This window comes from Nicotiana sylvestris, chromosome 7 (genome assembly GCF_000393655.2).
Source record: "Nicotiana sylvestris chromosome 7, ASM39365v2, whole genome shotgun sequence".
NCBI classification, from domain to species: domain Eukaryota; kingdom Viridiplantae; phylum Streptophyta; class Magnoliopsida; order Solanales; family Solanaceae; genus Nicotiana; species Nicotiana sylvestris.
In genome coordinates this window covers 124,397,225-124,420,678 of record NC_091063.1, presented here as the reverse complement: position 1 = coordinate 124,420,678, position 23,454 = coordinate 124,397,225, and the positions used below count along the sequence as shown (strand labels likewise).

General features: G+C 37.7%; 2 protein-coding genes across 2 annotated transcripts; one reads left to right on the top strand and one right to left on the bottom strand.

Moving 5' to 3' along the window:
• The first annotated feature begins 767 nt into the window (after nt 1–767).
• On the top strand, nt 768–11,784 carry LOC104214826 (serine/threonine-protein kinase STY13). Its single transcript, XM_009764547.2, has 6 exons — nt 768–1,440; nt 1,895–2,027; nt 2,201–2,396; nt 2,900–3,024; nt 4,247–4,405; nt 11,146–11,784. Exons 1-6 carry the CDS (start codon nt 1,229–1,231, stop codon nt 11,434–11,436), a joined length of 1,116 nt encoding a protein of 371 aa, XP_009762849.1. The 5' UTR covers nt 768–1,228; the 3' UTR covers nt 11,437–11,784.
• Nucleotides 11,785–17,568: 5,784 nt separating this feature from the next.
• Nucleotides 17,569–18,099, bottom strand: LOC138873728 (uncharacterized). Its single transcript, XM_070152205.1, has one exon. It carries the CDS (start codon nt 18,097–18,099, stop codon nt 17,569–17,571), a length of 531 nt encoding a protein of 176 aa, XP_070008306.1.
• Nucleotides 18,100–23,454: the final 5,355 nt, after the last annotated feature.

The following is a 23,454-nucleotide window of genomic DNA, read 5'->3' as shown; positions in this document are numbered from 1 at the left end:
ACAAGGTAATGGTAAGGTTTGCGTACACACTACCCTCCCCGGACCTCACGATATGGGATAATACTTGGTATGTTGTTGTTGTAATCAAAGGTCTTAGTTCAAATTTTACGAATAAAAAAAATTCCGATAAAAAACGTTTCCCTTTCTAATAAGTCTTATGCAGCCTAGATCCAAATTAAGTGGGACTCAAAATACAAATATCAAACACAAAATATATATATATATATATATATATAGAATTGCACATCACAAAAAGCCAATTAGTTAGTCAAGAGAGAAAGAAAGGTCTCTTCTCTTCGTTCACAATAGCTTTGTCCAAAGCATCCTCAACTAACAATGTCCAAATCCTCGAATGTCTTAATGCTAATAATATTCCAAAGTGTTCTCAGTGCTCTCCACGTGTCTAATTCCTATTTGGTGCACTTTAAACGTGCTTTCTTTTTAATATATTCACATTTATTCCCCAACTTTTCTCTCTCTTCACTTATACCCCACACTCACCGGAAAATAGACTCTCCCAGAATATCTTCACAGGAACGCCATTTCAATTGTAGATAAGAGCTTGTAGTACAAAAACAAAGTTAACCCCCCCCCCTTTTCAAACCCACCCCTATCGCCCAAAAAAGGGGACCAAAAGACAAAAAAAGAAGAGTAAAGTTCAAAGCTTTATAGGGGTCTTTAGAGTTGCTTGTTAGGTCCTTATCTATGCATGAAATTTGTATTGATAGTATACATATTTATATTCTTTTAGATATATTTTCGCCACTATAAGTTTCTTTTTTAGCTCCTCTTGTTGCTTCCTTTGAAGGTTCTTGCTTTTATTTTTGGGGGGTTGTTTTAATGTGCACACTATCCAAAGACTGCTAGTTTCTTGATTTTAGTTTAAAAATCAAGTCTTTCTTTTTTCATTTTCAAGAAAAGGGGCTATCTTTTTATATGATTCTTGAGTTTCTTTTGTATTTTTAGATCTTTTGGGTGTTTGAAGTTTTGGAGGCATATTTTGGTTTTAAATTCTTGGACTTGTTGGTGGACTTATTAGGAAGTTAAAGGAAGAAGCTTTGCTTATGAGGGTTCAAGTGTTTGCTAGGATCAAATATTCATATTGTAACGTGAGAAGATAGTATTGACTTTTTGAGTGATGGGGGTTATTTGCAAGTAATTTGTAGGATCAAAGGGTTGAGTTGAGGATGAGGCATTCAGGGATAATCTGATTGAGAATTTTGCAACCATGAGTTGCAGTGAGAAGAGTAGAGAAAGAGAAGAGGAAGAAAATCCTGTTGGTAGTGTACAGAAACACGTTGAAGGCGTATCGCGAAATGGATCATCAGTAGTACCCTCAAATCAATTATCTATTGATGAGAGAGTGTTGGTGGATCCAAAACAACTCTTTATTGGAACCAAAATTGGTGAGGGAGCTCATGGAAAAGTTTATGAAGGAAGGTATGTAACGCCTTTCGTGCAATATTACCCATAATTTTTTTTAGTGTAGTGCTGATCATCATTGTTGTTCTGCCAGTTAGTTGAAAATTGTGATGCTGTAACTTGTGGATTTTATTTTAGGTGATTGGCCAGTGTTACTGTTCCATTGGTTTACTAGTTAGGTAAATGCTATCTTAGTCAGAAAATGTAACATGAGAGTTTGCTTGCCATTTGAGATTGATATATTCGTTGGGTCTTATATAGTAACTGAGAGTAACTATTTTCTTCCTGTGGTTTTTCTAGTTTGGTTATTTTCATTTTGTCTTGAGAAGCAGTCAAACGCAACAATTTCTGTCATTTAACACAACATGAAGATCGAAAATATTTGTGCTTTTTGTTATATTTTGGATTATCTGCTGTCTGGTTTTATTGTACATTTTTCATTTATCGGAAAAAATGCTTCATGTCTCTCCAGGTATGGTGATCAAATTGTTGCGATAAAAGTTCTAAATGGCGGTAAAACTTCGGAAGAAAGAGCTTCACTTGGAAGCCGTTTTGTTCGGGAAGTTGTTATGATGTCAAGAGTAAAACATGAGAATCTTGTAAAAGTAATTACTCCGTATCATTTTTCTTTCTCTTCCAACTTCATTAGACTCCGAAATAATACTATTCTGATTATCTTTTCAAAGTGCTGCTTTTAACTTCCCTTGAGCAGCTTTCTTTTGTTAAGTTTAGCAAGCCCTATGGTGTTAGCTAGTAAATTCTGATTTCTTGTTTGCAGTTTATTGGAGCTTGCAAGGATCCTTTGATGGTTATAGTGACAGAGCTTCTGCCTGGAATGTCCCTTCGGAAGTACTTAGTCAGCATTCGTCCAGAAGTGCTTGATCTTCATGTCGCCTTAAATTATGCGCTTGACATTGCTCGGGCCATGGAATGTTTACATGCCAATGGCATTATACATAGAGATCTAAAACCTGGTACCACTTGGCTAGCGAGCTGTACAAGACTTTTTTCTTTTTTTCTTTTTGTTATTGTAGTTATCCATTGAAATGTTAAACAGGCCAGATATTGTGGTATTGGACTATATTCTTTTATCCATCAATATTTTACTGCTGGAATAGTTCTTCTTCTGGGTTATCTTATCATTTTATGTTGGCTCTTCTATGGTCAGTAATCTTAGTACCATTGAAGGAAGAAGTTATTAGTGCAGACATTGTGGTATATATTTCACTTCATTGCTTGCCATCTCAATTCTTTCTTCTTTTTATAAAAAGAATCTCAATATCTAGGGAAGCCAAAAGTGGATAGCACACTCATTCTTAGTTGATGTATGGGTCAGTTTATGCTCCTAACTTGGAGTTTTATTCTTAAGTTGGCATCACTCTCTTATTACCATTCCTATTTCATGTTTTAGTGTGCTTTCTTTTTTTGATCGTTTCCTGTCTAAGAAAGTGCACATCTGGAAATGTCATTTATGCAGACAATTTGTTGCTCACGGCCAATCAGAAGTCTGTGAAGCTTGCAGATTTTGGGCTAGCTAGGGAAGAGACCCTCACTGAGATGATGACGGCAGAAACTGGGACGTACCGGTGGATGGCACCTGAGGTTTGTATCTAATTTAGCGACTTGTTATTCAAGCACCATCTTTTCAGGAGTGAACCATGTAATTTCCTCCACTAGACATGTCAATAAACATCACTTCAAATGTAGCAGGTTATTATTATTTTATACCTATTTATGTATCAATATCTTTCTGTATGGAGGATTAAATTATAGGTAATATCAACTTGCATGGTTGAATAGAATGGTTAGGGATTGCAACTATGATTCCACTAATGAAACGTGAGCAGATTTACACTTTTGCATTTTCTCATCTCATAGATTAGTAAAGGCTATGATGACGTCGTGGCGAGTAGGATTATGTACCTACTGAGTGGCTACTGCATAGGAATATATCCTCAAGTATTGACCCATCAGAATTATTTGCAAGATAGAGATGAAAAGTGACAAAGAGTGAATAGATAATGATTTGACAACCAAAGTGGCATCCTATTTATCCGTTTACCCACCTCTAGAAAATATTATTATGTAAAAGGAGTTTCCTTAACTTATATTTAAAAGGAAATCTATGTCCCTTGGCTTTGGTCTAGTGTTAAGAACTAAGATCACAGTGGTTGATGTGTGGGTTAGGCGCATGTCATGGTTCCAGACCTGCCACATACAAAAGCATGATATTAAGTGGGGAAGGGTAGGGGGAAAAGCCCATTATCCGCCAAGTCTCGAACTGTGCACCATTGTCCCTTGGGAATCTTCCGGTTATCCCAAAAACTTAAAAGGAAGATCTTCAGGTGTAATTTCTAATTTCTCTTCTGTTCTTCTGAATTACAATATTATAATCTTGATCTGAAGCAAGCCTTGAACTGTTACCACTTTTAACTTAGGATAAAAGGAGGACTTTGGTTTGATGATATTCATATCCAATTTATTATCTTTAAGGCTGTTCTGTGTTGCTGTCATCGTTTTTTCAGTCGCCTTTATAAACTACTATCCTTCCTGTTTAATTTGGTAGTTTGGTGCCTCTAAAGTCTAATTATTTTGTGATACTCCTATTGGAATTCCGCAATGAACTCCTGGTAGTCTACTATATATTTTATGATATAAAGGTGTGCGCTAATGCCTTGATGATCAAAGTTCAAATGTTTTGTCGTTTCTCTCTTATATTTTTTCTTTTGAATGTATTCTTACTTGGGTCACTTTCAATACCTTTTATATGGTTTATCCTGAATTTTCAAGTTTCTCAATTATCTGAATTATTTCTTTTTGGCAGTTGTACAGCACTGTCACATTGCGTCAGGGTGAGAAGAAGCATTACAATAACAAGGTTGATGTTTATAGTTTTGGTATTGTCTTGTGGGAATTACTGACGAACCGCATGCCATTCGAAGGAATGTCGAATTTGCAAGCTGCTTATGCTGCTGCTTTCAAGGTACGGAGGATTTTTCTGTCTTCATACTGTTGTTCCTGGGCATATTTATTGCAGTACAATGAGGTATGCTATTTGTTATTTTTGATTATGACTGTAAAAGAGCCAACCCTTTGGATTAACTTCATTAAGAAATCCCACGCGTCGATTGGCTTGCTCGAGGATTGGAAAACCTTGATCTACGATTCAGTTTTAGCGTGTGAAAAAAGAATGTAGAAAATATAACCCCCCACCCCCCACCCCCAAAAAAAAATTAAAAAAACAATTACAGATGCTGTCATTTGACTTCCTATTGAATCTCCACATCCAGATTAAAAACTTGTGCGGTTGACAATGGCTGCTAATAAAGAGTGCTAAAGATGGTTCGAGAAGAACTACTCCTTTTTAAAGGTAGATATCAATCTCATTAATGGGTGTGTCACGACCCAAAATCCCACCATAAGTGTCGTGATGGCACTTAGTCTCTAAGACTAAGTAAGCCGTTTATAATAACAGTCAAGCCATTTTTTTTAAGGATAATCGAAACCAACAACGGGAATAAAGATACAACCTCCCAAGACTGGTAGTACTGAGTCACGAACTCTAACTTAATATATGAAATGATCTGAAGGAAATTAAATGTACATTACTGCTCAAATAATAATTAACAGTACGATAAGAGGGAAAGACTCCAAGGGACTGCGATGACCAAACAGCCCTACCTTGAATCCTTGCGATCACACTCTAACTCTGTCTGAGTCCTATATCTCCAATACCTGGCTCTGTATATTAAAAATGTACAGAAGTGTAGTATGAGTACACCACAGCGGTACCCAGTAAGTATCAAGACTAACCTCGGTGGAGTAGTGACGAGGTACAATCAAGACACTCACTAATCAATAAACATGTGCAGTGTAGCAGTATATAATAATAATAATAATAATAATAATAATAATAATAATAATAATAATAATAATAATAATAATAATAGAAACAAATAACAACAATGGCAACGAGAATCAATCAATGATATAAACAACAAGGCAACAAGAACACCAATAATATTGCTCAAACGAATAAGGAACAGAAATAAAACAAATCAACCAAGTCCCTCAGATAATGTCTTTCAAATGCAAGTACTTCAATAAAATCCTTAGGATATAATCCTGCCAAATAAATATATATTTCGAATATACTCTCTTAAATAAATAGCTTTCAACAAAAATTCTTTCAAATAATATTTTTGGAATATAATTCCTTCAAATAAATGTCACCATGTGACACCTCACTTCATAATCATACAATATGGGTCTCGGCCCACTTTCATATTTCCACGGCACCTCGTGCCCATATTTCTTTCATAACTGCACGGAAAACTCACGTGCCAAAAGTATCAATATCAATATATATATATATATATATATATATATATATAAATCTGCACGATCAATTTATTTTAGAAATAGTTTGAGTGAAGAAAATGACATTGTACTTAAATTAAAGCATTAGATAAAATACTGATTTGGATGTAAAAATTATTAAATTAAAATATAATGGTAATTTCTTTTATTAAAACAACTCAATCATCAAAAATCAGTAAAACCAAAAATATAAATCTTCAAAGTCTCGTACTAAAAAGTCAAGCCAACACAATGCAATAAGGAGCGCAAAACACATAATCATAAAGTCAACTAGTACATCATGGAAGAAGACAAGAATTTACATAGTAATGAAATAAAATCACCAAAGACAAGAACATAAATAAAGAAATATCAACGGGGCACTCCCGAGGTACCGCCTCGTAGTCCAAAATCATAAATAAACTCACAATATCTCATTTCCTTATATCACCGCGGGAGCCTTCACATATAATTTTTTAAAGAAAATATTTTTCCCCGAAATAGCATCCCGCGTTTTAGCCACCCTTATCACACCGCATGACTTTTAGTAGTTCCCCTACTAGCCACGCGTTTCAAGCCACCCTTATTTCACTGCATGCGTTTCAACACCCTGGCCTTGTATCACCGCATGCGTATCAATATCACAATATTTCACAAATCGCACCTCATGTGCCCAATATCACAGCATAATACAACTTGCACCTCAAGTGCCCAATTATCGGAGCATAATACAACTTGCACCTCAAGTGATCACATATCAAAACATATCACAAATTGCACATCAAGTGCTCAAATATTACAACATATCACAAATTTCACATCCAGTGCTCAAATTTTACAACATATCACAAATTTCACGTCAAGTGCTCAAATACTACAACATATCACAAATTTCACATCCAGTGCTCAAATCTTACAACATATCACAAATTTCACGCCAAGTGCTCAAATATTACAATATATCACAAATTGCACATCAGGTGCCCAAATATTACAACTTGCCACATAAATCAACAATACATTATTTTTCCACAATAAGAAGCCCACGGCTCGGTCATACTGCGCACAAAATTTCTAACAAAATATCTGGGAGTGAAAACTCAACAAAATAATATTTTACAATTTAACACTTCGCCTCAATATAATTTACAGCCTTTAATACTCAATATCAATTTCAACAACATGAACTGAAAAGAAATTCATCAAGGGACAACACTTTTTTTTTAATTCACAACTTCATGAAATAAATAGATTTATTCATCTTATTAACTAAATTTCTCATTTAAATTGTAAAAACGAAAATTATTTCCATAAAAATAGCAGCTCAAACAAACACAGAGTTCACATAAAAGTCAAGTAGCAATCGCACCAAATTATCATATAAAAATAATCTAGACAAATAAGGAATGAGACATGACAAATAAGAGATTTAATAAGTCCCAACAATTTTCCAATTTAATACATAAGGTTGTCTACGAATTTTAACCGATATAATTTGCACATATAAACCAAGTACGTACTCATCACCTCGCGTAAATGGTTTTCAATCACACAATTTCCACATAAGACTCAATGCCTAAGGGGAAATTCCCGACACAAGGTTAGGCAAGATACTTGCCTCAAATCACGCTATCTCAATCAAATAATAGACATTTTTCCTTGATTATCCAACTCTGAATGGTTCGAATTTAGCCAAAAATAATTCAATACAATCAACACAAATTATTGGAATCAATTCCATATGAAAATACCAAATTTTCCAATAAAATTTGAAATTAGATAAAAAATCGCCCGTGGGGCCCACGTCTCGGAATCCGACGAAAGTTACAAAATATGAACGCTCATTCAACCACGAGTCCAACCATACCAAAATTACTAAATTCCAACAACAAATCGACCTCCAAATCTTAAATCTAAGGTATAGAGAATTTCTACCATTTTCAACCCAATTCGCCAATTTCATGATAAAAACAACAATAGATTCATGTATTTTAACTAAAATCGAGTTAGAATCACTTACCCCAATCCATATGGTAAAAATCGCCTCAAAAATCGCTTCAATCCGAGCTCCATAGCTTCAAATGTGTTAAAAATGGCTGAAACTCTCGTTTTGTAATCTGTCCAGGTAAGTCGCAGGTGCCGAATACGACTTATAAATCGCATTTGGTAACAACGATTTGCCTCTGCCCCAGAACACATCATTACCCGCCTTCAGTAAATCAATCATAACTTTTTGTACAAATGTCCAAATGATGAACGGTTTGAAGCATTAGAAACTAGACTCAAAGACCTTTAATTTGATAGGTTGTGCATCACATAAAACCTTATATATATATATATATATATATATATGTAGATATGCTCGTCCAAAGTGTGATCTTGTGCGTGCTCATTTAGAATTTTAGTCTATCTTGAAATTTTCCAACTTGGCTTAAGACTTAGGCTTCTCCTTAGACCCCAAATCACTTATAATATACTTCGTACACTTATTATCATATCCAATTGATTCCATTATATTAATAGTCCGTCTTTGCACATAAAATAATATAATTAGCGCACATCAACTTTCTTAATAGCTTAAGTACTTCAAAAAATTTCTGGGGTGTTACAGGGTGCCAAGGGGGTAAAACATCCAGTTAAAATAAGGATATTCAAGAAACTTACAGAAACACAATTGAATGATTATATCTCCCCAAAACAGTAAGCTTTACAAGTTTAGCTCATCCACGTCCACAAGGTTAACAGATCACAAGAAGAAGGGTGGTTATCCTTGCACTAGGGTAGAAAGATTGAGTTATCAGATGCTCCCGGGTCTTTGGTTCAATGGCAAAGGTAGTACATCGCGGGATGTATAGTAGGTGTGGATGTCATGAGTATGAATCCTGGCTATTGAACCCAATCTGGTATTTATGCAGAGAACAGTACAAGGCGGGTCCATTATCTACAGAGTTTCAAAACTGAAAACTTGGATTTATCGGTATCAAAATTTTAAAAAAGATTGAGTTATCAGATATTTAGATCTTTCATTGGTACTTTCCCTTGAAGCATTCTTCTGTTCCTCTCCAACCATTTATTCCAATTTTAACATTTCTGAAATTGAGTTCCAACTTTTTCTATTTCTGCCCGAGTAACAAACGCTCAAGCTAACTGAAAAGTCCTTTGCAAAGAGGGGAATCACCCAGGTACTGCCACTAAAAGAGATGAAAAAATGTCCAACACTCAGCCGGCACTTGTGTTTTATATGGAGGGAAATGTGATTGATTGTTTCCGTAGCTGGTATTTGAACAATGCATCTACAGATAATGCAGTGTTCCCGTGTTGCTATACTATACATAATGAAAGTACCTCACTTTCTCTCTAAAAGGAAAGGAATAATTCAACGCAAAGTTGCTGTCTTTGAATCCTTAGGAGTTCTTCAAACGAGCATGTATTGGTTACTTCTGGCTGATATTATGAGAACCAGATAACTAGAGCTGCATATGTCAAGAAGCTTAATATTGTGCCTTGATATCGGGGTGTATCACTGAGGTTGTGACAAGAGTCTGGTTCCTATGATCTCAGCTCCATTTGCTATGAATATTTTTAGTTTGAGTAGAGATAAATGGAAGACTAGAGATCCTCTAGTTCTAGACAACCTTTAGCCTGTCGTAAAAGACTAATTTTTTTTTTAATAATTGGAAGTGGAATGATTACAGTGGATTCATTTCTTTTGTCACAAAGAAAATTCTTGAAGGCTAGTGACGCACGGTCCGAAACTCGGTGGATATTGGGCAATTTCCTTTAACTTTTTCTACTTAAATGCCAGGCTTTTATCCCAACAGGGTTCGAACCTATGACGTGCACCTAACTCACACATCACAACAAGTTGTGTTCCTGCGACTAGGCCAAAACCCTGGAGGCGGTTACAAATGATTCATATAGCTCTTTTCAACTAATTTTAAGATTGAAGCGTAGTTGATTGATTGTTGATTTATTAGTCTTTTTTGTGGGTCTAGGAGATGAAACTGAAGGGTGGTGGCGAGAATGATTTCATTAGTCGAGGCATTTTAAACAATGGGGTTTGAAAAAAGAAAGAAAGAGTGCAATCCAATGAAGGGTGGTGGCTTGGATTAGCGAGAGACAAGATAATAGAGGATATGAAAATAAGTGCGTGATAGGTATCAGCGTTATAGTAAGTTGTTATGTGGTTCTTGTGTATATAAAAGGGTCAGACTGTAAATTATTTCGCATGAAAATACAGATGGAGAGTAAACAAACTAATAGATGGTCAATAGGCACTCAAGCTGGTCCGCGTAGGCCGTAGGGCTATGTTGCTTGGACTCTCCAACTACTGCCGCACCCATGTCGGATCCTAAAAAAAGGCACCCGATGACATTTTTGAAGAGTCTGAGCAACATAGGTGTAGGGCGGGTTCATGGCTTTGATCTTGACAAAGCTACACGTAAGTGAGCCACACTCAACTTTTCCGCAACTTAAAAGGTTCTCAAGCACCAGGTGGTCAAGAAAATGGAGGTATTTTAATAAATATATACTCAATGGTGCTGAGACATAAAATGTTGCATCGCCAGTATCTTCTTGCCAGCTACTTGCAAGTACTAGTCCCATCCCGATAAACTTCTCCTACTGTTCTTTTGTTGTTGCATCAATATGTTGTCCACTTTCTTTATTAAATAACAACAACCACGACCCAGTAAAATCCCACTAGTGGGGTCTTGGGAGGGTAGTGTGTACACATGCCTTACCCCTACCCTGAGAGAGTAGAGACTTTCTTTATTAAATATCACAAGAAATTTTAGGGGGCTCACGTTTATTCTCGTAACAATACAGATTACCCTATTTTTCTGTGCTGCAAATATAATTTAAGCCATACTTTCAACACTTGATAATCATGCCAAGTCAAAGTTAACAAGCAAATTTGGATGCCAAGTCAAAGTTAAATGCATTAGGAATGAGCTCAAATGCCCAAAAATCCTTGGTTTATGCCTGTAGCAAAATTTTTAATTGAAATGCTGTCACATGGTGTACGTAATTTGTCTTGTGCCACGGTCGTGATTGCTTCAGATGATTCTCTTCTCTTGATTAGCTAGGTTTCATAACTCTTGTTGCAAAAGTCATAGTCAACATTCCTTGACTTCCATGCATTACATTAAGGTGTATATGAGGGTAATTGAAGTAAACTTGTGCTCTTAGATGGGATGTGGTAATCCCCTTTTTCTATAATGGTGGTGCAGTTTCTAATATTTGACTCTGAAGGGTGTAAGCTAAACTATCATTTGCATTTGGCTTTTTCCATGAAATCATTTACTGGAGTTTTTTGGAGTTTGTTTTATGTATTAAATTGGTTTATATGACATGGAAATGCAGCAAGAGAGACCTAGTCTTCCAGAAGATATTTCTGCTGACATGGCATTTATCATACAATCATGTTGGGTGGAAGACCCTAATATGCGACCAAGCTTCAGCCAGATAATCCGGATGCTTACTGCGTATCTCTTCACACTTCCACCGCCCACACCATCCGTACCACTAACAGATTCTGTGGAGCAGACGGTTGCCAGCAATGGTACCATTGTTGAGTTTTCTGCAAGAGCAAGGGGAAAATTTGCTTTCCTTCGCCAACTTTTTGCTGCAAAGAAGGCTAAGAACTCACAGTAAGCTGGCAAAATTTTCAACACTTTACTCTCAAGCAGAGGGATGACAAGTGTTGAACAGAAACAATGTTAGTCGATTAACCAATAAACAAAACCAAAGGAAGAAAAACAAGTAGATAATGTCATTGTAAAGGAAGTTTGTTACCTGTACTTTCTTGTTCATATCCAATCCTCTCATTTTATGGGAATCTCTGTAGCGGTAGGCCGTATAGTAACAGTTTTCTTTTGCATTTTTCTCAGGATAGTGATGGCTGCTTCTCGGCAGATATTTCTAACAATATATGTTGCTCTTCAGAATGTTATTCATCTTAAGCTAATTTTTAAAGTATGTAACACTCCTATTTTGAATTGAGATATTTGTAGGATTGTTATTTTCATACTGTATAATTCTCTTCTTTGTGGGATCTTTTTCCCACAAGCATAATTGGAAAGCGATTCTTTATTGTGTTATTATTAGAAGATGACTAAGGATGAAACATCATGAGAACATAGTTTTTCTGCATCCGTTTTTGAAACAGTTATGTAGAATTTTAGCATGTGAAACATGTGCAGTTATGGATGGTGTATGACTGATCAAACTTTAAGGGGTTGTTTGGTTGGAATACGGCTTATGCCGGTATAAGTTATGCTGGGATCGTTGTTTATTCACTGTTTGGAATGTTGTATTAAGAATGACAATTGCATAATTTCTAAGAAGAAGGTATAAGTTATATCGGTGCTAATTACCCCATCCTCTATAAGGTATAAGTTATCTCGGTGTTAAAATTAACACCGAGATAACTTATACTTGGTTTGCTAACCAAACAGAGTATTAAGGTGATATTAAATTTTATATCACCCCTAAACCTTCTTATACCTCATGCCAAACGACCCCAAAAAGTGAAAATATTTGTCTTGCGAAACTTATCCACTTCAAAGCTACTATATATTTTTGGCTTAGATGTGTAATATAGAGTACAAATTCCACCCGGTAAATCCTAATCATTTTGTTGCTCAACTTTTATCAGAGTTAGTTGCAGTTTGAATTGGTCGCGGGACTTCCAAAACTTATATGTAGATAGTTCTAATAATGTCACGACCCAAACCGATGGGTCGTGACGAGTGCCCGAGTCCTACTTGTCGAATACCTCTAAGCATACGTCTAAGATATAAACATGAAATAGGGGTAGGTCATGCATAATATCTGTCAATAAACTGCTGAATCATGTGAATAACATACGTGAGGAAATATGCCCAAAAGATACACACACACACACACACACATATATAGTAGGGCAAGCCGACAACGCTGCTATGGAAAACTATATATCGAAATAGAAACCGACAAGGCAACATACTATCCAACTATACATGACTATCTACAGACCTCTAATAGAGTGTACAACTATATAAAGGACGGGACTGGCCCCGTCGTGCCCATATATGTATACAAAAATATTGTACCAGAACCCAATAGTAGCTCTGGATCAAATGGAGCGCACCAACTCTCGCTGAGCAAGGATCTTAAGAAGGGGGACCGTCAGCTTGTCTACCTGCACCTATGGGCATGAAATGCAGGCCCCAGGCAATAGGGGCGTCAGTACGAATAATGTATCGAGTATGTAAGGCATAAAAATCAGTATATAAAAGACCTGAAGAAATATAGAGTAAAAGACTCAACCTGTAAGTCTGAATAGCTCTATGAATCATGAAACATTTATAATGTCATGCATATGTGTCTAAATATCATATCATGCATAGGTATTTGTGTACATAACATCATCAAGCCTCTGAGGGCATCCCATCATATCATCTCGGCCTCAGTGCGCAAAATTATCAATGTATACCAACCGATCAGGTGGTGGTGTGTATATAAGGCCGTAACCTTTCCCCATACCCCATATACATATAATATACGTGTATATAATGTCATCTAGTCATGTGTCAATGTACATGTATAAATGAATGGAATGCATAAGAAGTAAGTCAATAAGATCTCTCGGGATGTCATAAGATCAATATGCCTTCGGTTAATATCACGAAATAAACTTTATCAACTTACGTATTTTCTAAGACCCATGAACAAATGATATAATAATAGTACATATAGGGAATCAAGAACATCGGCAACCCTCATAGTTCTAAGAATAGAGCCATCTGTGAAAGTTGCGTGTTTGCTCGTTTCGTTGTATCATATTGATCATGCCAAAAGGAAAGAAGGGACAACCTTAACATACCTTATAGAAATCTGTCCAATAACAATGCTAAACTCAACTCACTCCACCCTAATCAACAACAATGACAATGAAGCTATTGTCAAGTTACGAATGACCGCCTTATTTATATAACGAAAGTAACTTAATCTGTAACAAAAAGGGCAGCATTTTCCCTGATTTTAATGCCCCCTCAAGCCTACTATAGGCGAGACAATAACACAATATAATTAACAACTCAAAATTAACCTAACTACAATTCGGGACCTTTAATACAACAAAAAATCCAAATATACCATAACACACCCAATCAACAAGTTATCAATTAGCCTGAAATTGCAACGATGAGTGACCATCCCACTACCCTACCACATGGGGTGTTTCTCCACGCCCCTTATCCTTCCAAACTCCATAAATCAGCAGCACAAGAGACTAACACGAGTGGACTATAAAATAGTTCACTACAAGTAGAATAAATCGAACTCACGGCTTCGATCATCGTCCCGTGAGTTCTAACTATTAGGAAATGAATTTATCAATCTTCATTGATACTTAAAAAACTTAAACACAACAAGTAAGCATTTCTTAACTATGAAGTACCTTCCAAAACTCAAACTACGAAGAAAAAGAGAGGTGGTATAATTATACTTACGTTGTAGGGATCGTTCTAATGTTATCACTTCTTGATTTTGTACCCAGGATGTTAATCTTTTTTGAAACCCTTTTAGAGAGCTTAAGGATATGTTTATGGGTGTTCTCTATTCATGTTCTATGAAAAAATGAAGAGAAAGACGACTTAAGACCTATATATATCAACTTTTGAAAAGTCAAAGAGGTGCTAGCTTGACACCCTAGCATTGGCCCTTCTTCAGACTCCCATATCTTTTTATCCGGACGTCGTATGAATATACGGTTAAGAGTGTTAGAAACTAAATTCCAAGACCTTAAATTTGGTATATAATATGTCCCAAAGTTACCTCATATAGCACACAAAATGTGTTTCTCTAAAAGCTTTGTTACAAGGAAAATCCCTAGTCGGTTTTTCCGCAACTTAAATCCGATTTTCCCCAAACTTTATATTTTATATCTAAATATCATATATAGTCGTATTATGAATTTACACTCATTTAAATCATGATTAACAAGTCTTATATTCATTATACATCACCTTGGAATGCACAAGGTGTAACAATCTTCACCCCTTAGAAACATTCGTCCTTGAATGTTAAACTCCTAGAGATCTATAGAAATTTTGGCAGAGTCTCCTCTATAACGGTACTAATACCAAATTGTCATGCAGAAAACCCAATAATACAAAGCCACACGGGACAACAATCATCAATAACACCAATAGCCTCACACGACCAATGACAGTAACTAACATAAGAATCGAGTATCATATGCGCACCTACAGGTTGTGATGCTTCAATCTGCTCCTCCTCCGGAAGCGGAAACAAGTGAGGATACCTCGAATTCATGTCTTCTTCAGCTTCCCAAGTCATCTCGTCCACATTCTTGTTTCTGCAAAATACTTTAACCGAAGCTACATCCTTAGTTCTCAATCTACGAACTTGACTATCTAGTATAGAAATGGGAGCTTCCTCATATGATAGATACTCTATGACCTAGACATCATCAACTGGAACGACTCTAGAAGGATCTCTGATACACTTACAGAGCATAGACACATGAAATACTGGATGTACAAACTCCAAGTTGGAAGGCAAGTCTAACTCATATGCTACCTGACCTACTATGTGTATGATCTTGTAAGGTCCAATGTGCCGAGGGATAAGCTTTCCTTTATTACAAATTCTCATAACACCTTTCATCGGTGATACCTTTAGGAATACCCCATCATCTACCTAAAACTCCAAGTCTCGCCGTCAATTATCTACATAGGACTTCTAACGACTCTAAGCTGCTAATAGCCTTTCATGTATAAGCTTAATCTTCTTAAATACCTATTATACCAACTCTGGTCCTACTAACTTAGTTTCCCCAACATCGAACCATACGATAGGTGACATACACTTTCATCCGTAAAGAGTTTCGTATGGAGCCATCTGAATGCTAGAATGATAGTTATTATTATATGCAAACTCAATAAGCAGAAGATGATCATCTCAGCTACCCCTAAAGTTTATCACACAAGCCCGTGGCATATCCTCAAGTGTCTGAATATTACGCTCAGCTTGACCGTCTGTCTAGGATGAAATGATGTACTAAGACTTACCTGAGTCCCAATCCTTTTTGAAAAGACCTCTAGAAATTAGCTGTAAACTGAGTAACTCTATCTGAGATAATAGATATATGGACACCATGAAGTCGTACTATATCCTTAATGTAAAGCCTTACATAATCCTCTACTGAATACGTAGTCTTGACAAATAGAAAATGTGTTGATTTGTAAGTCTATCAACAATCACCCATATAGAATCGAACTTACGCTGGGTACGAGGTAAGCCTATGATGGAATCCATATTAATTACTTCCCATTTCCAAGTTGGAATCGCTATAGCCTGCAATAATCCACCGAGTTTCTGATGCTCAATCTTAACCGCTGACAATTAGGACACTAAGCAACAAACTCTGCTATATTTTTCTTTATTTCATTGCACCAGTATATTTCCCTGATATCATGATACATTTTCGTCCCTCCTAGATGAACAGAATAATGAGAATAGTAAGTTTCTCCCATAACTTGCCGGCGCAGCCCTGGCACATTAGGAACACATAGTCGACCTCAATATTTGAGGACTCCATCTCCTGTAATCTCAAATGGTGTCTTCTCCTTTTAAGGGGATGTATCTCTGTAATGAGCTAGCACAGGATCCTCATACTGTGTTCCTTAACTTTAAAGAGGATGTTGCCTTGTCCTGAATAGTAACTCCAGTATCACCTGAATCTAGTAATCGAACTCCAAGACTAGCTAGATGATGAATCTCATAGGCTATATAACTCTTCTATGGTTGTAAATATGATAGGCTACCCATAGATCTATGGCTGAGGGCATCAGCTACTACATTTGCCTTCCTTGGATGGTATAAAATATCAGCATCGTATTCTTTCAGTATCTCCAACCATCACCTCTAACATAAATTCAATTCCTTTTGCTTGAAGATATACTGAAGGCTCTTATGATCCGTATAGATATCAACATGTATTGCCATACAAATAGTGCCTCCACTTATTTAGTACATGGATAACCATGGCTAACTCTAAATCGTGGGTCGGGTAATTCTTCTCATGCTTTATTAGTTGTCTAGAAGCATAAGCGACAACGTTTCAACGCATGGAAACTCCGCTCACAAGCATCAGTCCACTAAACTTAGTTTCCTTCTAAGTCAACTTTGTCAATGATGCCGAAAGAGAAGAAAAGCCCTCTACAAATCTCCTATAATAACCTGCCAAATCTAGGAAGCTACAAACTTTCATCGGTTTTGTGGCTCTAGGCCAAGTATTCACTGCTTCAATCTTTTGTGTATCAGCCTGGATACCCTCACCTGAAATAATATGCCCAAGGAAAGCTACAGAATTCAACTAGAATTCACATTTAGAGAATTTTGCGTACAACTTCCTTTCTTGTAGAAATCTGAGCACGACACGCAAATGATATGCATGCTCAGCCTTTGATGGGAGTAAACCAAAATATCATCTATAAATACAATCACGAACAAATCTAGAAAGGGTCTAAACACATGGTTCATCAAGTCCATGAATACTGTTGGGGCATTGGTCAAAGCGAACGACATAACACAAAACTCAAATTGCCCGTATCTGGTCATGAATGATGTCTTCAAAATATCTTTCTCTTTAACACTTACCTGATGGTACCTAGACTTCAAGTCTATCTTCGAGAAACACCTGGGACCCTGTAACTGATCAAATAAGTCATCAATCCTTGGGAGCGGGTACATATTCTTGATAGTCGCCTTATTCAACTACCTGTAATCAATACACATCCGCAAGGAACCATCTTTCTTTCTCACAAATAACACAGGTTCTCCCCACGGTGATGTACTGGGTGTGATAAAGCCATTTTTAAGCAAATCCCTCAGCTGTTCTTTCAACTCTCTCAACTCTACATGTGCCATTCTATAAGTAGGAATAAATATTGGTAGAGTATCTAGTAATATGTCAATAACAAATTCAATCTCACGCTCTAGCGAAAGTCCTGGAAGCTCATCGGGAAAAACATCGAGAAACGCATTAACCACCGGGATAGACTGAAGGGTAGGTGACTCTGCTTTCACATCATGTACCCGAAATAAGTGATAAATATAGCCTTTTCTGGTCATCTTCCTTGCCTTGAGATAGGAAATAAACCTACCTTTTAGCGATACAGTTTTACCTTTCCACTCCAAAACTGGCTCCCCTAGAAATTTGAACCAAACCATCTTTGATCTACAATCAACGTTATCATAACAAGAATCCAACCAATCCATACCCATTGTAAAATCAAATTCTACCATATTTATCTCAATCAGGTCTGCTATTGTAGAACTACAATGAACTACTACTATACAATCACTATATACCGTCTAGCTATCACTAGATCCCAACATGTGTAGACACCTTAAAAGGTTCAATCAACCTAGGTTCTATCCCAAACTTACTAGCAACCACCAGAGTGACATACGATAATGTGGAAGCTGGATCAATCAATGCATATACATCATACGAAGAGATTGGTAATATACCTATAACAACATCACATGACGACTCCTAATCCTATCGACCCGCTAATGCATATATGCTCCACTTCTGCTTTTACCACGACCGACTGGTGCATGTGAACCTTGCCCAGGAGGCATACTGATGATGCTGAACCAGCTATAGATCTCGTTGGTTGAACTATACCTGCACCACCTCTCATAGGACAATTTCTCATAACATAGCATGGATAACCACAAGTATAACAAATACCCAACACCACAAGGTACTACCCGACAAACTGCTTACCAAACTGAGAACATCGTGGCAAGGGCGGCCTCACCTGACTTGACTCATCCTTATATTTAGAACTAGAGGCTCTGGAACTCTGATTGGGCCCTGAACATTTGGAACGATCAAATCTCCTACCGGCAAACTGAGGGGATGCACTAGCTGATGGCTGGGCTGGATACCTCGGGTACTGTTGTCTCTAACCATCTCGAAACTCACCAGAAGGACCTAAATATCTCGCTCTCTTACTCTGGCCCCCTATCATTCTCATGATAGGCCCTTTGCTTCTGCTCACTCCTCTACACCCTGAGCATATGCCTGAATACGAGAAATATCCATGCCTGGTTGAAGTGAGACCGACATACAGTCATCAAGCAGGTGCGGATCCAACCCCATCACGAACTAGTGAACTCGATCCTCCATCTTAGATACAATAGTGGGAGCATACATAGCCAAAGAATCAAACTGAAGGTTGTACTCCCGAACACTCATATTACCCTGCCGAATGGTCAAAAACCGATCAACTCTAGCCCGTCTAACCTATGGTGGCAAATAATGACAAAGAAAAGCCTATATAAACTCCCGCCATACTACTGGAAGGGCATACTCACCTCTGGACAACTCCAAAGACTCATACCAGTTAACTGCAACATCCTAAAGTCTATAGGAAGCTAGCTTAACTAACTCAGTCGCAGTGGCCTTCATTACCCAAAGTCCTCTGCATCCTATCGATAAATACCTGAAGATCCGTATTTGGATCTGCTCCAGTGAATATCGGAGGGTCCAAATTAATGAAATCACGAACCCTCGCACTGATGGCCCTATCTGCATGACTAATACCTACTTCCTAGCGCCGAGCCTGTGCGGCCACTAATCAAGTCAATAGCTAAATAACATCTATCATCACTTAACCCGGTGCATCTGGCTGAGGAGCTAGGGGTACTAGGGTGGGCGCTGGAGCTGGTGAGTCATGGCCCGAAATTCTTACCCTCGAGATCGTGATGATGCCTATCATTTCACTTTCTAGGAAAGCCAACGTTAGAATAGTTTTAAGACATTTTAAACAAATCAAATTAACTGATACCAATTAAACTGAGATAACTGAAATAGATCTGAAATAAAGTGAGAAAAGTCATAACAACCAAAATATCTAAATATAACCCCAGATTTGGTGTTACAAGTGCACAATCTACTAGAATAATATAGATAATGATCAGAATAAAATTAAAACTGCCCGAAAAGAAATAAACAGCTAGGATAAGGTAGAAGGGGACTTCAGGGATCCGAATACCGAGCAGTTGTACCTCAAGTCTCCGTCCAATAGTCAACCTGAGCAATCTATTGACCGCCGCTAGGAGTGACTCCAAAATCTGCACAAGAAGTGCAAAATGTAGTATGAGTACAACTGGCCTCATGTACTCTGTAAGTGTCGAGCCTAACCTCGACGAAATAGTGACGAGGCTAAGGCGGGTCACTTACAATAACCTGTATGCAGTATAGTAATAATGACATGAAAGGAAAATATGAAAAATAAGGCAGTTAACTCATGAAAATAACTCAATCCTCGAAAACAAGCAAAAACCAGAAATACAAATCCTCAAAGTCTCGTACGAAAACACCAAAGCTAACACAATACAACAAGGAATACAAAATACATAAACCGTTGTGGCACGCAACCTGATCCTACCGTACAAACACGATCCTCCCTTATTCCACCATGTAAATATCAATAATAACAAGTAAAAATATGTTGCGGCGCACAATCCGAAACTACCATATAATAAGAGTTAATATCATAATCCTCTCTTACTTCACCATATCAACACTCTCTTATTTCACCTATTGCGGCACGCAACCCGATCCCACCGTATAAATATCAATCCTCCCTTATTCCACTTGTTGCGGCGTGCAACCCGATCCATAAATAAAATCAATAAGTGCAATCAATTGAACAACTCGAATCACAAGAATCTTTACGATTAACGAATATGATAGCAAAACCATTAAAGAATCTCGTACCAAATCAAGAAAGGCTACAATTAATACTGAGCAACAAGACAAGTCAGATATATGATAGTTAAAGGGTACAAGTAAGACAATTAAGACAAGTAGCAATTAATCATGGGAGGATGGAAGAAATTAACATTTTTAATACGAGAATAATAAATGACAATTAGCAAGTTAAGGCATAGGAAGCAATTAAAGCATGTAACAATCAAGACATGGAATAAAATAATTAATGAAATACGTGTAGACATGGAAACAAGTATTGACAACGTATATACACTCGTCACCTCACATATACGCCGCTACACATGAAATTCACATAGCACATAGCTCAAGGGTTCCTAATTCACTCAAATCAAGGTTAGACCCAACACTTACCTCGCTCCACAAGCAAATCAAAGCTCTACCGGGGCCTTTCCTCTAAAATAGGCCTCCAAACCAATTGAATATAACCAAAATCAACTCAATAACATCAAATAATGCTAGGGAAATCAGTTACAATACAAAAAATTAAGATCTTTACACTTTTTCCAAAAAGTCAACAAAAGTCAATCCCGGGCCCGCTTGGTCAAAACCCGAGATTGAATCAAAACCCAATTATCCATTCACTCTAGAGCCTGATTATATAATTACTTTCGAAATCTGACCTCAATTCGAGGTGTAAATCGCAATTTTTACAAAACCCCCCAATTCTTCCCAAATTCCTAATTTTCTCCCATGAAAGAACATAGATTAAGGTTAGAAATTAATGGGTGATGATGGAAATGGAAGAAAACAAGTTAAAATACACTAACCTATGAAGGGTGATGAAATTTCTCTTCAAAATCGCCTCTAGGGCCGAGCTCTAATGAAAAGATGGTGAAAAGGGGTGAAATCCCGCGTTTGGGATATTTTAATTCACTGGCGTCACGTCTTCTTCGCGTTCGCGAAAGACCTGCCATGTTCGCGTAGCACTGTTGCCCAAATGGACTTCGCATTCGCGAGATTTGCTCTGCGTTCGTGACGGTCCCCCCTCCCCCTTCCTGAAAATCGCGTTCGCGACTCATTGATCGCGTTCACGTAGCACATAAGCCTAACTCCCCGAAAGCCCACAATGCTTCACGTTCGTGGAGGAAAAGATACGTTCACAAAGGGTAAGCCCCCCTCCACTTTACATTTGCGCCCAGTACCTCGCGTTTGCGAAGAACAAATCCACCACGGTCCCAAACTATTCTTTGCGATCGTGAATAAGGATTCATCAGACACCAACAGAAGTAGAAAAGCCAGAAATTTCTAAGTTCAAATCATCCGTAGCCTATCTGAAACTCACCCGCCCTCGGGGCTCCAAACCAAACATGCACACAAGTCCAACAATATCATATTAACTCGCTCGCATGATCAAAATACCAAAATAATATCTAGAACTACGAATTAGACACCATAATGAATGAAATTTTTAATGGAACTTAAGAACATGCAGTTTCTCAACCGGACGTTCAAATCACGTTAAATAAACTCCGTTTTGCACCAACTTTTGCAGACAAGTCATAAAAACTGTAATGAACTTATACCAAGTTCCAGAATTGAAATCTGAACTTGTTAGCAACAAAGTTAATTCATGGTCAAACTTAGAAATCCTTTAAACCTTTAAATTTTTAGTTTCCAACAAATTACGTTAAATCAAGCTAGGGGCTTCCAAATTTGATTTCGGGCATACACCCGAGTCCGAAATCACGATACGGACCCAGCGGGACAATCAAAATATTGATCCAGATCAGTTTACATAAAATGTTGACCGTAGTCAACTCAGATGAGTTTTAAAGCATGATTTTACATTTTCATCAATTTTCCCATTAAAACTTTACGAAAAAGGACACAGACTACACACACAATTCGAGGAAAGCTAAATGGAGCTATTCAAAATTTCAAAAAATAGAAATAAGGGCTAAAATTGAATATGACCTATCGAGTCATCACATTCTCCACCTCTAAAACAAACGTTCATCCTCGAACAGACATACAAAAGTACCTGGACTGGTGAAAAGGTATGGATATCTACTCCGCATGTCCGACTCGGACTCCCACGTGGCTTCCACAATCGGATGACCTCTCTACTGCACTCGAACTGAATGATAACTCTTAGACCTCAACTGTCGGACCTGCTGGGCTAGAATAGCCATCGACTCCTCCTCACAAGTCTAATCCTTGTCCAATTGGACTGAGCTTAAATCTAACACATGGGACAGATCAACATGATACTTCCGGAGCATGGACACATGGAACAGTGGATGGACTACTAATAAAAAAGGTGGAAATGCGATCCTGTAGGCCACCTCACCCACTCTCTCAAGAGTCTCAAAAGGTCCGACATACCTAGGGCTCAACTTGCCCTTCTTCCCGAACCTCATCACACACTCCATGGGTGAAACTTGGAGCAATACCATCTCTCCAACCATGAAGGAAACATCACGAACTCTACGGTCGACATAACGCTTCTGTCTAGACTGAGCTGTGCGAAGTCGATCTTGAATAATCTTGACCTTACCCAAGGCATCATGTACCAAATCTGTACCCAACAAACGAGTCTCCCCCAGCCCAAACCATCCAACTGGTGAATGGAACCACCTCCCATATAATGCCTCATAGGGAGCTATCTAAATGCTCAACCGGTAGCTGCTGTTGTAGGCAAACTCTGCAAGTGGCAAGAACTGATCCCATGAGCCCCTAAAATCTATAATGCAAGCGCAAAGCATATCCTCTAATATCTGAATAGTACGCTCAGACTGTCCATCTGTCTGGGAATGAAATGTTGTACTCAACTCAACCTGTGTGCCTAACTCACATTATACGGCCCTCTAGAAGTACGAGGTGAATTGCGTACCTCGATCAGAAATGAT